The 15,829-nt window shown below is 52.5% G+C and overlaps 1 protein-coding gene across 1 annotated transcript in view; it reads left to right on the top strand.

Moving 5' to 3' along the window:
- The window catches only part of SGPP2 (sphingosine-1-phosphate phosphatase 2), a gene marked incomplete at both ends in the record, with an annotated part of 36,235 nt that extends 20,696 nt beyond the window's left edge, over positions 1-15,539 (top strand). Inside the window, 3 exons of the mRNA XM_082003844.1 lie at positions 5,831-6,010; positions 8,487-8,576; positions 14,994-15,539. Coding sequence (XP_081859970.1) covers positions 5,831-6,010; positions 8,487-8,576; positions 14,994-15,539 — 816 coding nt within the window. The remainder of the gene's footprint in view (positions 1-5,830; positions 6,011-8,486; positions 8,577-14,993) is intronic.
- Between the last annotated feature and the right edge of the window lie 290 nt (positions 15,540-15,829).

Here is a 15,829-nt window from a genome sequence, read left to right on the forward strand (position 1 = left end):
AGGTTGTGGCAGAGGAGGGATGATGGAGGACGTGCCAGACAGAGCACCCCTGCAGTGCTGGTCCCGTTCCCTAAAACCTGCCAGATTCGGGGTCTGGGCAGCTGCCATGGAAGGGTTCCAGAGGGGAAGTCGCGCCTCGAGGCACTGGTCCTGTGCCTCTGCATACAGAGCTGCTCGGCCGCGGTTGTGTGCCTTCGCACGCGTCTGCACCCGGGTGGTAGATCTTTGTGTGGCTCTCCCGCTTCCCGCAACAGAAGCGCTGCCTGCGGCGACTGCAGCAGCAGCGAGGGAAAACCATTGAAAGTGCCAGGCAACACCTGCAGGGGGGCAAACCCACTTCTTAAATTACTGAAGCAGTACCAGAGTGACACGAACATCAAAGAACCAAATCACTTTACGGGACTCTGATGCCCACAGGGAGGGGAACAGCTCCTCACCCCAGAGGCAGCTTCTGCAGGTGTTGGGGCAAATGCATTGGCACCTGGGCCGACGGGGATGCCGGGGATTTGTCGTTGTTCACTAAAGCAAGATCTGTTAAAACGCAAAGATAGATTCCTCTTGTTTACCCCCAGTGCAAAGCTATCGCCCTGACCATATACACGACTTGGAGCAAACCCTCAGAAAAAGGCTGTCGTGCCGCTAAAGCTGCTGATGATTGCCCTTGTGCAGTGAAATGTAATGCTGTGGACCCATAGCGGCAATAAAGCTTTGCCTTCCCTTCACCTGATGCCTTGGCTGTAAATAAAACATAATTGCTATTCCCCGCAGGCAGCCCAGGCCACCCCAGCGGTACTGGTAGGCACTGCAGTTTGAGGAAAGTCTTGTTTTTAAATTGCTTACAGCGATACAGAAAAACCCTTTGAGAGGGGAAGAAATAGGAAGTCTTCACCCAAGTATTTAATTTTTCTAATGCTCGTTGCAATACTGCAAGGCTTTAATTCTGAAGACTTCGGCGCCATCTTCGTAGCCCTGGGGGAGCGCAGATGCACGTGAGAGAAGAGCAGGCTTATTTAAGGAAATTCAGAAAATCCAAAACTGAAATAATAGTGTTTGTGGGCTTGGGGCTAGAAAAATGGGTTTGTGTGTCAGGCTTGCTGCCTTGGCCCCCGTGCTCAGTCTGTATGGTTATAAATGCGGGACCCTCGGGTGGGACGGCAGCTTCGGCGCAGTCTGTGCTGCGTCGCGACCCCAGCGTGCCGAGCGGACGCGGCAGCACCTGGCTGTGTAGAAACGGTAGAGGCTGGTTCAAGTCTGAACAGGTCGGGGGAGCTGTACCCTAGATTTCAAGCGTGGCTCAGCAAGCCAGCTCGTTGCCTTGTGGTGCGAGGCAGGAGCAGCCCCTGGGAGGAAAAGCCTGCCCTGCCACCCCGGGCTCCCCTCCGCCTGCGAAGGCAGCCCGCGGGTCCGGCCGCATCAACGCAGTGCCCGGCTCGTGTCTCACCGCGACAGGGCAGCGGCCGGGGACGCGGGAGCTGTGCGGACGTAGGTGGGGGGGGAGCGGCGGGGGCCCTCCCCGTGGCGATGGACCATGCCCCGCTGGCTTTGGAAGAAGGGGCTGGGGGATGCGTTTTATTTCCCACAGCTCCAGCTGGTGCAGCTGCGTCCCTGTCAAGTGACCCTGTGGATGCTGGGGAGCTGACGTAACTTTCTGAGGGTCCCGGCCGCGGCACCTGAGCAACTGTTCCCTGCGTGGGTGTGCACCCCTCCAGCTGCCCTCCCTGCCAGCCCGAGCAGCCCCCTCCTCTGCCAACGCATCTGCGTAATCCGGGCGTGGGGCGCTTGAATTTGATTTTGGGAAGTTTGAACAGTCTGAGGAACGTGGTAGTTAGAGCTACCGCTGCCTGCTGTCAGAGTGAAGGGAATTAGCCATGCCCACCCCATCAACTTTTGTGAAAACTCGACTAAATTCCCGTGCATTTCTGTGTAGTTGTCTCCTCCTAATCGTGTCCTACTCAATCGGTCACGACTCTGACTCTGTCGCTTTGGTAATAGAAAAGTCTCCAGGTTCAGACAAATTCCCCGTGCAGAGGCAGAGGTACTTATTAATGTGCAAATTAAAATTATTTGTTCTAAAGACCTCTGCAAACTGTTTTCTACCAGAACTGCAGAAAATTCAGTTGATTTGCATCACTTGGGTGGAGAAGAGAGCCTGTGCTAGAAATAAACATGGAAGAATAGAACCGGGCGCTGTAATATAGCACTCTAGTTAGGCAAAAAATGTCAGCAGCGTAGGAAAGAAGCAAAAAGAGCAATAAAACCTGAAGAAGGTTCAAGGTTCTGAGCCAGCAAACGGTGTCTGCGTGCCCAGTGTTCGAGGGCCTGTTCCCTCTTCTCTCTCACGTTCAGCTTTGGGCCTGGAGACCCCACGGGTGGAAAAGTCCGCGAGCACGTAAGGACTGTTGGAATGGGTTTTATTTAAATCTTAGGTGACTGTGGTTTGAGCCTAGCCCGCCCTTCCTCCCTAGATCTTCCCAGCCCTCGTGAAGGAAGGGGAGCTGGGTGAGCCCCAGGGGATCACCCTGCTTTAGGCTCTGAAACACGTGAACTTGCTGCTGCTCGTGAGGTGACGCGCTGCTGGGTCAAGCCTTAACCTCCCCTCCCCTTTTGCCTGTCCAAAGCCACACGAATGTGCTGTTTGGCTTATCTAGGGCAGGCTGGAAATCGGGGCAGAATTACCCAGTCCTGCGGACCCAAGCAATCCCGAGTTACTTGCTGGGCCAGGCTTGGGGTAATTTCTGCTCATGCTAAATTTATTCCAGGGCCACCAAAAACTTTTGGCATCGCACAAATAGGTGATTCAAGTCAAGCGTAGGTGAGGCTTAGCTCAGTGTTGACCTTTAGCCTGTACCCCATGCTCAGGTCTCCACCTCCCTTCCTCTCCTCTCCAGTGCTTCAGCGCTTGTGGTTCGCAATGGTTATGACAGGGGGTTTCTCATCCGCTGCGTTGAAAAAAGCTCCTAACAGGCCAAAACTTTCAGGCTGCTTGCTTTCCTTCCTGGGACTGCTGGAGGGTGGATCCAAAGTGACTGAGAAATAAGGTCAGGAAATAACGAAATGTGGCTTAAGAGAGAATATGGCACGTAACCAAGGCCGACACCTGCCTGCCTTCGAGGGTGGGAGCCACGGCAGAGTGCAACTCGGTCGTAGTCCGCAGCGAAACGCGGTGCTGTAAGCATTTCCGCACGACACGCATCGCGTAGCGACTGCGTCCGCGGTGGCCTCCTACTTGGGTTTTTTGACTCTTCGTGGCTGAGCTCTGGGAGCCTGCGGCTGGCACGCTCGCAGGGCTATCGCCCTCAGCCGCCGGCTGCGCCACGGCCCCCGGCAGGACCGGCTGAGGCTCGGGGCTGGGGAGGGACGCGCAGCTCCCAGCCGGTGCTCTGCCGGCCCCGCTCCGTGCCGCGGGGCCGTCTCCCTGGGGAGGGCACCCCTCTGCCCGCGGCAAGCAGGTCTGTCAGGGGCTCTGGGCTGCTCGCTTGGCCACGCTGCGAGCCGAAGTGCCTGCGCGCAGCCCGGGCAGCCCTGCGCTCCTCTGGCCGCTTGCGAGCGGCACCTCCATGGGTGGCCTTAGCGATGGTGCGCTTGTCGTCCTTCACCTTCTCGGGGAAGCCTGCCAGCTCGGCCTATGGGGGAGGGTTTACTGCACCCATAACTGCCGCTGCCGCTAAATAATCCAGGCCACTGCCTGTAAAACCACGTGCGCAGCGCCCGGGTGAGGTAAAGGCAAAGGTTGGTGCTCCAGAGGTCAGCGCTTGGTCTGAACGTATGCAGAAAGTCCCCTGTACATTTTAAGGAGGGTGTCTCGCCTCTTGTTACTGTACGTGTCTATACAGTACATGGTTTTAAAAAATATAAGGGTCAGAATTTAACCTGGAAGGAAGGCATTGTGAGGATGCCTGGTAGTTTTGCTTACCCATGGCACCTCCAGCATTTGGCCTGTTTTCCACCGTCAGAGGAGTCCCAGCATGGCCTTCACTTCAAAGATGACTCATTTCCCTTCCTGTAATACTCTTACGTACTAGTGCTAATGGTACTTCTGCGGGTGGAAGTCGTTATTACAGAGGACTGCTGATAAACTGGCTCGTCTACCCAGCCTCTCAGATGGTAACACGAACGGTAGCCTGGATGTTTTATGTTCAGTTGGAGAGAGTAATTTTTCTTTCAGCCCTGGGAATTTAACTTCCGAAGACCCGCCTGCATCCTTTTGGAAACCAGTGGCATTAACCAAATAAACCCCGGCAGAGGTTCAAGACACTTGTTCCTTGAGCCTTTGTTTGCAGTGAACGGGCAGGGCAGGGTATGTGCCGACTGCCCTATGCCCCCTTTATCGGGTGAGGCAGGAGCAGCCGGGCGTGCCGCAGGTGCTGCCGATAGTAAGGCAGCGATGTGATTCACGTGACGAGGGATAAAGGATGCAAAGGCACCAGCAGTCACTTTTCCAGGCGCTGGCTGCAAGCCCGGCGTTCCCCGCAGCGTGCCCTTCGCCAGGGAGAGGGGGGCGAAGGAACGTTTTTGCTTTTTCCTGGTTCTGATTTGTGAATCCTGACTCCTGACGTCTTTCTTTTAATGTGAAACCATTTTTTAAATGGCTGGTGGGAGCGAGAGGGATGCAATGTGGCTGGTGACAGCTGTGGCAGCGGGTGATCGTGTTGTCGTTCTGGCATATGGCTAACACCAGCACGGGAAGGATGTTATTTTAAGACCCCTCCTTTGCTAGTGGAAGCGTGAGAAGAACAGGCAGCCATCTTGCACAGCAACTGAGCTTTCATGGCAGATGTCAGTTAACCTGATTTTTGTATTTAAAAAAAAAAAAAAGAAAGGTTTGGTTTGGTTTGTACAGATTGCTTTGCCTATGCCCGGCTGAACTATCCAAAGGAAGGATGGGGGCAACAGAAAGCAAATACATCCTCCAGGGACAGCCTGGGTGACTTTTGTTCACAGCCTTCGCACTGTGATGCTGAGAGCCCTTTCCCTTGGGACGGGGTGCTGAGGAGCAGAGGATGTCGGCACGGCATGTGTCCTGAGCGCTGCTGGGTGGGCTGCACCTCTTGGGGGTGCTGGCCAGCTTGTGCCTCTTGCCTCTTCTTCCCATTGCTACTGCTTGCAGTGACCTGGGAATACAACTTTCCCGCCCCCCAAAAATCATTTCATTGCAGTGCTCAGGTAGCGAATTAATGGAGCCCTTGCTTAAACCTCTGGTGTCCCCAGCAGGGCATCTTTGCTGCAGGGGAGTCAGGCAGGAGAACTGGTACTTTGTGTTGCTCATCCCATTTTCTCTCTGCGCCGCCCCACGGATGCCCGGGTCGTTACCTGCAAGCACGACAGGCATGCGCCTTGGCGGGGCTCCTGCAGCCCCTTGTGAGGTGGGTGGGATGGGAGCTGCGGGGAGTAGGCGAGCTGGTGCTGCCGGGGGCAGGGAGGCACACGCCTGCGCTCGGCGGCGATGTGGCGGCAGTGGCAGAAAAATTTCTCGTATAGCTGTTTCCTTTGCAGGAGAGGGGTTATAAGGGATAGGGAGGTAACTTAAACTTCTCTAGCATGGGGTGGGAGCCAGCTGTCCGTCTCGCACCGTCCTGTATTGCTGCATCTTTTCAGCGAAACCTCCTTTTGGTCCTGCTTCTGATCGAGTTACAACATGGTGCAGTAAAGCCGCCGCTTCCTTTGCTGACCGGGATAGTGGAAAACTCTTTAATAATTCAGGGGCTAAATCCTGTCCTCAGGGTGGTGGGTTTTGCAGGAAAAAAAGCACAGAAATAGAGGTGGTTCTTCGGTGGGCTGGGTAGGGATTGCCCGTGCTGACTGACAGCCCTGTGGCCTCTCCTCTCCGCAGATAGTGATGTACATAGGCCAGGTCTCCAAGGACATCCTGAAGTGGCCTCGGCCCCTCTCGCCACCTGTCGTCAAGCTGGAGATGAGGACGGTTGCAGAGTACGGGATGCCTTCCACCCATGCCATGGCAGCCACTGCCATCTCCTTCTCCTTTCTCATCGCAACCGTGAACCAGTACAAGGTAGGGGTGAAAAAAAAAAAAGGCAAAAAAAAAAAAGCGCGCATCTGTCTACTTCCAGAGAGCTACAGAAAAGTTGCAAGTCCAAAGCAGCTGCTGCCTCCAGAGGAGCTCTGTGTTTATTTTCACAGACATGTACTTTTCCCTGCTGTTACCTGTAGCTGGCCGGTAATAGACATAAGAAGAAATTTAGGGGAGATTTCCACGGGCCGGCTGCACTGCCCTGCCGCAGTTTGGTGTTTTGCCACATGGGGCGAGCCTGGAGGGAGCTGCGGTGCTGCCGCAGGAGATGCCCAGTGTCAGTGGCTTGTGCTCGTCCCGTGCCCGCTGAGCCAACGCCAGCTCCCGGGGAAAGCAAAGGAGCTGCGTGTCCCCTGGTTTTTGCAGGGTGTGGGAAAAGCATCCTTGGAAATGCCCTGGCTCTAACCCGCCTTAGGCTAGTAGCGTACGACACGCTTTGAGAGCTGTTTGTCAGAGAAGTAGCAGCAGTTTCACGGCGCTGGTGCTGCAGGCTGCCTGGGGAGATCTCATAGTTATTTTCCCCAAACCTTCAGGCTTTTATCTTCCTAAAAGGTTTGTTTCCCGAAACTCATTTCTCCATGATGATTACTTTTGTTTCATTTTATGAATCCAAGCACGTGTTTCCTGTACTCTGGCAATAATGACTTCCTGGCTGCGTCATCTTTAAGCATGTTTCTCAGCTTCTCAAGTGTGTTTCAAAGAGAAACTCATGTAATCAAGAGGGCTCACAGCGTCCCTTTGGCAGGGACGATGCAGCAATACCTGTTTCTTCATTTTAGAAAGGGTCCCAAACCGCTATCCGTTGCAGACGCTAGAGATGCTGGTTGTGTTGAGCGCTGTTGTTTCTCAAGGTGAGGAGCAAAGGCACGGACTCATCCGGTACCAGCCGTGCAGCCATGGGCTTTGCTCCTGCCCGCGGCGCCGGGGTTAGTGAGCAGGTCAGGGGTGTCCAAAGTGATGTTGCCGGCCTTAGCCTTCCAGTATAAAAGGAGCGAATCACCTCTGTTTATCAGGGGATGTCGCAATAAACACAGAGGCATCTACCGCGAGGAGTCAGCGCCAGCCGCGGCAGTCCCTGCCCGCGATGTGCTTCCAGCAGCTGTTTCTGCCTCCCATCCCCATCCTTGCCTGCGCTCTGCCAGCCTACAGGTCCTCCAGCGCTGGCGCCTGCGTGCTCGGCTGGTCATCTGCAGAAGGGTCTCGGCCGGCTGGAGCGCAGGGCTGGGGAGGTGCCGGTACCCAGGGGACAGATGGGGAAAGTGGGGCTCGTGGGGTCTCGGGTGTTCGTCTGAGCAACTTGGGAACGGGATGCGGACGGGGAGGAGGAGCCAGGAGATGGGATATTTGTCAGCCCTCGAAGGCCAGGTCCATCCCATGTGTCAGATCTGCCAAAAAGACCCAGTCAGCAGCACTTTCTCCTCCTCCTCGATCGATAAGCTACCAGTGGGACACACAGCTCTTCACAGGCTGTCTCGTACTTCTTGGAAACTGCCATGAAACAATAAAGCTGCTGTAAAATAATTAAATGATTTAATTGCCTCTATTAAGAAGGAAAAATCTACCAGTACATTATGCTGCTATCTTCTCAAGCTGCCCCAGCCATCAATTACTGATCTGGACTAGCTCCCAGGCTGCCTGCTGAGGGGGGAATAAAGTGGATGTAAATCCTCCAAAGGCTTAGAGAAGTGAGGCAAAAATAGCTTTTTATGAACTGGGAGTGACATCTGCAGTGGGTCTGAGCTCTCTATTTTGGGGGCTAGAGTATGCCGGGGGAAAGGGTCAGAAGCGAGTTGTTATGCTTAAAATCTCCACAGAAGCATTTTTGCACTGACCTGTGGCCGCCCTGGTCAGCCGTCAGCCTCTCGGCAGTAGACGGAGACTCTGTGTCAAATCGGGGGAATCAGTCTGATTTATTTACATTTTAGGTTGGTTTATTTTTTTCAGAAAAATCTCCATTACGGACTGAAAGGAGCCCCCCAGCCCCAGTCGCTGCTGGAGGACTATTGATCATGCTGCCGGTCGGGCTCTGCGGCTGTCGTGTTCCCCTCGGGTGGTCTGAGGCTGCAGTTCAGCCTCGGGCATCGCTCGTACGACGTGCTGTGCCTTTTTTCCTTGAAGTCTCTAGCACTAACATGGATTTTGCAGGTGGATATTGTGGGGAAGAACTCTGCAAATGCCATCTGTTTCCCAGGTTCCCCGTGCCAAGACCAGACCATTGCAGAAGTGGGCACCACGGGTAGCGGAAGGGCCTTCCAGCAGGGCGGCATGTGGGCCCATGCGAGGTCTCGTCTCGGGCCATGTTAGTCTCTTTGGGAAAGTGCAGCTCGGGAGCCGCTTCCCAACGTGAGATCCTTGCACCAGTCCGGCTGCTTGGGTGCTTTACCTCGGATATATACTGATGTTAAAGTGGGTAACAGCGTAATGTGTGTATTTCCCCCCCCCCCGCCTCTTTCCACAGTATCCGTTCGAACTAGGCCTGGCAGCGGCGTTCGTGTTTTCGACGCTGGTGTGTCTCAGCAGGCTCTACACGGGGATGCACACAGTCCTGGTAAGGATGCGCCGCGCCGGTCGTGCCTCCAGCTCTGCTCACCCGCAGCAACTCCCACCTCCCACTCCTCAAGCGATGCGTGTCCTGCCTCGGCCGTGCCGTCGGGGGGATGAAGGAGTCACGCCGCTGCGTTCCAGGTGTACGCCCGAGGCCGGCTGTGGGGAAGGCCTCAGGCTATGGCTGTGCGAGCCTGCAGGGGAATTACCGGTAGCGCCGGGGAGGCAGCGGCACGGGCGCGCTGGGGAGCCGGGTGAGGCCGGTGTGGCATCCGAGCTGTAGCTCCTTATTTTGAAATTTTAATTGCGAGGAATGCACTTGAGCGAGCGACGCTGCTCCTTAGCTAAGCCTTTTGTGCAATAGTATCACTGTTGTCAGCGAGAAATATTCCGGGCTGGTGTATCCTGGGAGTGTCAGGGGAGGAATGGCAGGCGGGGGAGTCGCTCCGGTGACCAGCCGGCAGCGGTGGAGAGGGTAAAACGTGACACGTGAGCTGCTGCCGGGGGACAGCAAGTCTCCTGTTACCGCGCAGGGACGTGGCACTTAAAAAAATATTATGCCAAGCTTCTCGTTTTCAGCTGGTAGGAAATGCGTTCTTAAAGGACTGAGATGCACAAGTACTTCATCCGAAAATAAATACAGAATTTCTGTGACTTTATATGACAGGCTGGCTGGGCGCAGTTTGGAGAGGCCAGCCCTGCTTTAAGACCAGATTTCGGTGTACCTTTGATTAGGCAGTAGCTGGCCCCTTCCCGACCAGAGGAAGCGTTACTGATCTATTACAGGTAATGGCCAGAGGGGTGGTCCAGCTGCCTCACTATGGATAAAAACTCCCGGCTACTTCCCCGCAGTTGTTTGACACGCGTTGTTGGTTGATTGCACATGCATAAACAGTTGCATTTTTTTACGAAGTAATAATTATGTTTGTAATAAGGAGACTTGATGAATGTAAGAGCCTTTATGACGTTAATGTTATGTATAAAATACAGCTTGACCTTCCCTTCCAGGCCTAGTGGATCAAAACAAGATCTTAAATCGAAGCTGGAGACACCCTTTCTCAGCTAGTGACCTTAAGTCAATCAGTAAAAATTCTTGGCATACTTCCCTGGCTGGTCCATCATAATGAAAGACTCCTCTAAATTTAGATGGATTTTAGGGTAAAGAAGAAAAAGTCCTTTGTGCCTTTGACATGATAAAAAAAGGGCTTTAAAATAAAAGAAAAAGCTCCTTAGTTGAACTGTGAGCAACGCTGCCTTTCAGAAGGCCAAACGTGCTTCGGCGGGGTCTTCATCCCTGGCGTGCCATGGTGGGGATGCAGCTGGGGAAACATCTGATGGCCACAGCCGCCCCAATGCAGCCCCGCTCTGCACGGCGCCGTCCCACCGGCGGTGACGGGTTCTTTCGGGGAAGAAGCGCTGTTCAGAGCCATTTGCCGCGCTTTGAGGGATGGCTCCCACCCTGAGCTGCCTGAGAGGCTGGGGGCCCAAGGCGCAGTGGCCAACTGGCCAAGCCACCAGCTGAAACAGCCTGTATCTAATGAATTCTTAACTTAGGTCTTAATAGAAAATGAATACCGGCAGGGTGTAATGATGTCTTAAATGATTATAATATTTTAGTAAAGCAAATGAAGGGGTATATGAAAACATATACCCATTGACTTGGTGTAACTGATTTTTTCCTGTTTGAGGAATCGGAGAAGGAGTGGCAAGGTGGTTGCACCATGCTTTGGTGGTGGCACAGCTAAAGCTCTGGTACAGGGGCTCGTCTCCTGTAGCCTCAGCTCTACAAATCAGTCTGTATTTCAGCACCGCTGGCATTGCTTTCGGGTCAGGAGCGGCCTCAAAAAGTGCAGTCACATCAGCAGAAGAGACGTTACCATTGAAGACCTTCTGGAGAGGCAGTGAACTGGTACGGGAGCTGTCTACATCCGTATAGCCGTATCGGGACAAACAGAATGATTAGGGAAAAGGGAATAAACACCCATTGCCTTGGCTGCCACTGGGAGAGCATCGCCCAGCCAGAGAATGGGGCGGAGGCAACACACTGGTACGGGTGAGGAGAAGCTAATCACAGCAATCCGCCCGCGCCACCTCACCGCGAGAAGCCGAAGCGATGGAGCCTGAGGAGCTGGCACAGGGGGAATCGAGTTACCTGGAAAGGGCAAAGTGAAAAGGTGGACGAATTTTGAAGCAGAGAATCTGTAGTTGGTTAATGTAAGAGTTTATTTTTAAGAAACAAAATGCAATTGGTGACAATAGGACGGGGTTTTTTTTGTTGTTGTTTGCTCTTTTCCCCAGACAACTGTATTTTAGAAAACATCCCTTTATTCCCCATCTTAAAGCTTTGGCCCAGTTTTTGATCCCTGTCTCAGTGAGATGAACAAGTTTTCCTGTCTCAGTGCTGCTGGCGCATATCTGAGTCATCTCCCGTTTGAACCAGTGAGCGCCGGTGCTGATGCGAGGGCACAGGACTCCAAAAAGTTGTGAGCAAGATCCCTGCAAACCGTGCCGGGAAGAACTTCGCCAGCCGAGGGTGAAGCCGTGGAGGGGGGGAGGCTTTTTAGCCGCCTTTTACCTCTTCAGGGACAGCAGCGGGAATTTCTTCGTGCGCCAAGCTAATGGGTTCGGCGCCCGCTGTGGCGGCAGCGCCGGGTCTCCTCCTGGCGCGGTGCGAGCTCCCCGGCCGGGGCTCGGGGCTCCACAGCTGGTGCTGCGACAAGCTCTCTGCTGCTGCAGCCGCCCCGCTGCGCTGCCCTGGTCCGAAAGCCAGAATGCCCAGTGCCGTGGCGGGGGTGGGATACAGGGAGAAGTCAAAAGGTCACTTTTTATGACCAAAAAGAAACCTGAAAGTTGTTTCTGTAAACAAAGTACATTGGTTTTATTTCCCTGAGATACACCGACCCAGTGTTGATGCATTTATTGCTGATGAGGGTACTCTGCAGCGCCGCCCCTCATTTTGCTGTGCTGTATCTTGGGTTTTTTCACACTGCCGTTAATCTTGAAATTATCTTGAATATTTTAAAGCTGATAACAAACAACATATTGACATCTCGTTACGCACTGTGGCAGAACAGTCCTCGTGGGATGAAAGAGAGTGACCTCTAGGTCTGTCAAGCAAATACGGGATTGCTGTTTCGGAGAGCGAGTAGCGTCTCACGCTGTAAGTGAAACCATGATGGGAATTCAGGCAATACAAGACAGAACAAGGAAAAGTGTTATTTCTCCTTTGATCGGAAGCATCAGGGAAGATGCTGGAGTGCCACCACGTTCGGGGTGCCGGTTCGACGTCCTGGGGGCATTTTGTGACCGTTTGCGTCTCCGACCACAATTTCAGCGGGGAGATCATAGAAGGGTCTTGCATTCGGAAGGCCAGACCACACGCTTTTGCAACCCTGAAACAAACCGTGCTCTAAGACCTTGTGAAACAAAACCAAACCACCAGCCCAGCGCACGAACGGCAGCGGTGGTGCCGGTACCCACAGGCCCCGGTGATGGGCAGAGAGCACGCTGAAGCGCCCCAGCCCTGCGTCCCACGTGTTGCGCGCAGCCGGATTTTTACCTCTGTTGCTTTTCTTTATGTACCTCTGTAGCACAGGACACTAACTTCAAGGGCTTGCGGCGTTAGAAACTCGATACTGGCCTGCTCTTTAGATGGCAAAGCAAAATGACAGCTTTCTAGTTAAAATCGATGGGTGCGTCTGAGCCGGACAGATGCTCGTTGCTGTGGGGGAGGCGGGGGGGGAGTGCTGCGCCGGAGCGGGGCTGAGCTGCACGGCAGCAGCGGGGCTTTTTGGGAAGGATGGAGCCAGTGGAGGACTGCCGTGGCACTTGTGGTGCTGAGGGAGCGGGAGCATCCCGGCAGGTGTTGAGCTTTGCTGGTAGTGCTGCACCTTGAGCAAAACCCATGCCTGCCCTCGTTTAAAAATTCCTTTATAATTGTGGGTTTGGCGAGAGGCTAATCTGTTTACACAGGCAGACAGGCAAGAATGTGCTTCCTGGGAGTGCCAGCAGCAGCTCCTCCGCCGGGAAGAGCTAAGGTCCCACTCCTGGCTGCGCAGCAGGGAGAGTCCAGAAAAGCAGTTTTTCTCACAGAAATCGGTGCCATCCCCCTTCTCTCTTCCCACTTCCTTCTTAGATTAACAGGCAAGGGGGGAAATCATTAATTCTGCACTGCTGAATGTCTTTGTGAAGTGTTGGTCTTGAACTCACGCGCCTCTTCTGGGTGTTCAGAGAATCAAGCCTCTGCCCGGGCGTACCAGAACCAAAGGGAGTCCCTCCCGGCGGGCTATGGCCAGGAGCCTCCCACGCTCCCCAGCAGCTTCTAGTAAAGAGGTTCCAAAATGAGATGCACGTATATTGCTGGACGGGGGGAAAAAACAGTACAAAGCGCCAGTCTCCACTGTTTTTTGATCGTGCACCCCTATCAGTAAAACAATTTTTAGCATACATGCCCCATATAGGTATAATTATTTATGAATTATATACATGTATTACTATATTGATGAATGCACCATAAAACATGCAGAAAAATAGAATTTAAAAAATTATGAGGTAAGGATGAAGTAAACACTACTTAAAAATATGTATCTCCCTATTTTCTATTTTACTAGTGGCGCAAAAAGTATTTTCTTCCCCCAGCCCGATGGGTTGCCTTGCGCACTCACTTGGGAGACCACTGATATAAGCCGCTGGCTGGGAGCAGAGCTGCTTATCTGGGTCCTGCCCGAAAAGTACAGGGGCTGTGTTACTGCCTTGGGGCTGAGCGGGCAGATAATAAAATTCAGAATGTAAATAGAGGGTGTCTGTGCCCCGGCTGGGAACTGCTGGAGTCAGCTGGGCAAATCCGAGCAAAGCGTGTGTTAGGGGAACATTAATGTTTGGTTAAATGTCTTCAATTGGAACAGAAAAGCACGTGAACAGCTTTTGAATTTCACTCCTTAGTCACGCGTGGAGGGGATAGTGAGATGTCAGAACTTCTTTCCTCTAATACGAAGCAGACAAATAGTGAGGGGAGAAGCGGAGGTGCACTGAGGTGATGGGATTTCTGAGCACCACTGCCGGGGGTGACCGGCATTACTTACTGTTAGGCTAAAACATGCCTTGGTGTGTAAAGTTATAATCTGAAAATCTTGAAGCGAAATATTGACACCTAATGGTATTTTACACATTAGACATCTGCGAACAACTTTGTGTATGTCCATGGCTATCCTCATGTCATGGACGAGGGAATAAATTTAAGTGGAAATATGTATTAGGAATATGCAAAACGGCTCTGGGAGTTGCTTAAAACCAAATGTGCTGTGAATCCATTGACTGGAAGTTGTAAACAGCTAGAGCTCAGCCATACTGGAGTAATGCATTTACCAGAAAGTCATTAAATATTTCTGTTGTGAAAAAGTCCCCTCGTTCCTGCCTAAGTATAAATGAAGTTCTCATAAATAATACATTTCAGACTGTGACCAAGCACGGTCGTGGTCAACTGTCATGAAAAAGACACAATCTTGAGAAGAGGACATTTCTGTCTGTGATGAACGCTAGCTTTTGCAGGGCATTTCATGGTCAGAATACAAATTCCGCTGCCTCCTGAGCAACGCCGGGAGAGCAGCAAGGGGAAACTTGTTATATTGCTTTTTATCTGGCCGCTCCTCGTACAGACAGCTTTCGTTCGGGGTTAGCTCGTCTCTCCTTTCCCAGCCTTGCGGTTGACAGCAATCAAGTTCTCAAAACACCTTATTTGCCTCTGTTAATAAATTAGGTTTTAACTATGTGCTTGCCTCAGGCTCTTAACTACAAGCCAGATTTCAGACGTGGGCAACAAATTTCTCCTTGATGTATTCTTGCCCGGCGGTGCCTACCTCTTGCCGCGGTGGGCAGAAATCATGGCACCGTGTCCCGCATCTCTGCGCTTTTCTCCCCGGGAGCCTGTGTTCCTGGACAGGGTGCTTGCCCCTGACAACAGACAGCATCTTCCCGTTTATGCAAAGCAAGTGAGCAACAATCCTACTGATATCATGAAATTACTTGTAGGACTATGGGAGAGGAAGGGTTTGTAGGAAGGCAGCTTACTGTGATACTGTCCCTGAAATGGAGCCGTGCACGTGCCTTTTCCACTGAGGTCATAGGTGGAGAGTGCCCTTAAAACATGAAAGCTGGTGAGAATCTCACCTGTCCAGGGTAAAAATATGAGACAATAGATATATTCACATGGACAAGGCTAAGGTTGGGTTTACAGATTGTCATGTTTTGTTTAGCACAAGCTCGGGGTTGCCACTGTGTGTGGGCAGTGCCATTGCTGTGAATTCAGGGCATTCCTCTGCTGCTGCGTGCTTGCGAATGCACATACTGGTGTTTTGTCATCACCCAAGAATCTCTGTTTTACCTTCCAGGTCTCACAAAGCTTTTAAACGTGATCTCTTTGCAGGACGTGATCGGTGGAGCGCTGATTTCAGCTGTGCTGCTTGTGGTCTTGTATCCTGTGTGGGACATGATAGATCATTTGCTGTTAACTAGTCCCTTCTGTCCACTGTTTTCCATAGTTGTGCCTCTTGTCTTATGTTACAACTACCCCAAACTAGACTATTACAGCCCTACCAGGGGAGACACCACTACTATCTTAGGAGCAGGAGCTGGAGCAACTGTGGGATTTTGGTTAAACAACCAGTATGCTGCGCCAGCCTACACCAGTGAAAATTTTCAGCTTGGATTTCCTCTGATCACCACTAAAATAGTGGCGGTCGTGCTAGCCAGGTTCTTTGTAGGCATCTTTGTTGTTCTACTGACGCGCCGGCTGATGAAGAGCGTGGTCCTTGGCATGCTGGGTTATCGGTACAAGTTTCCCATTGGCGACCTGGAAGCCCGAAGACGACTGGAAGTCGAAGTGCCGTATAAATTTATAACGTACTCCTCCGTTGGCTTCAGTGCTACTGTGATTGTGCCGCTGCTACACGAGCTGTTAGGATTGATGTGAGCGCAGCGCCTTCCTTACAAAGTAACACACGGCACCACCATTTCAGAGTCGCGATGAGTCGATCAAGGCTGGTAACTTGACCAAAAAGTGTTTTGTGCCTTTCTGCGCTGGCCTAAAATACCTGATACGGAACAGTCGTGGGAATCGCTGGACACAAATAACTTTGGGTTACAAATCAGTGACCCCGCTGTGTCCCATAATTAGAGACCCCTGGCCCAGATGACTGAAGATGACAAGCGCAGAGTACAAAGCCAAAATCCCTGCTGGAACGGCAGCAGCGCCTGGTTTGC

The sequence above is a fragment of the Phaethon aethereus genome (assembly GCF_964289735.1).
Source record: "Phaethon aethereus genome assembly, chromosome: 9".
NCBI classification, from domain to species: Eukaryota; Metazoa; Chordata; class Aves; order Phaethontiformes; family Phaethontidae; genus Phaethon; species Phaethon aethereus.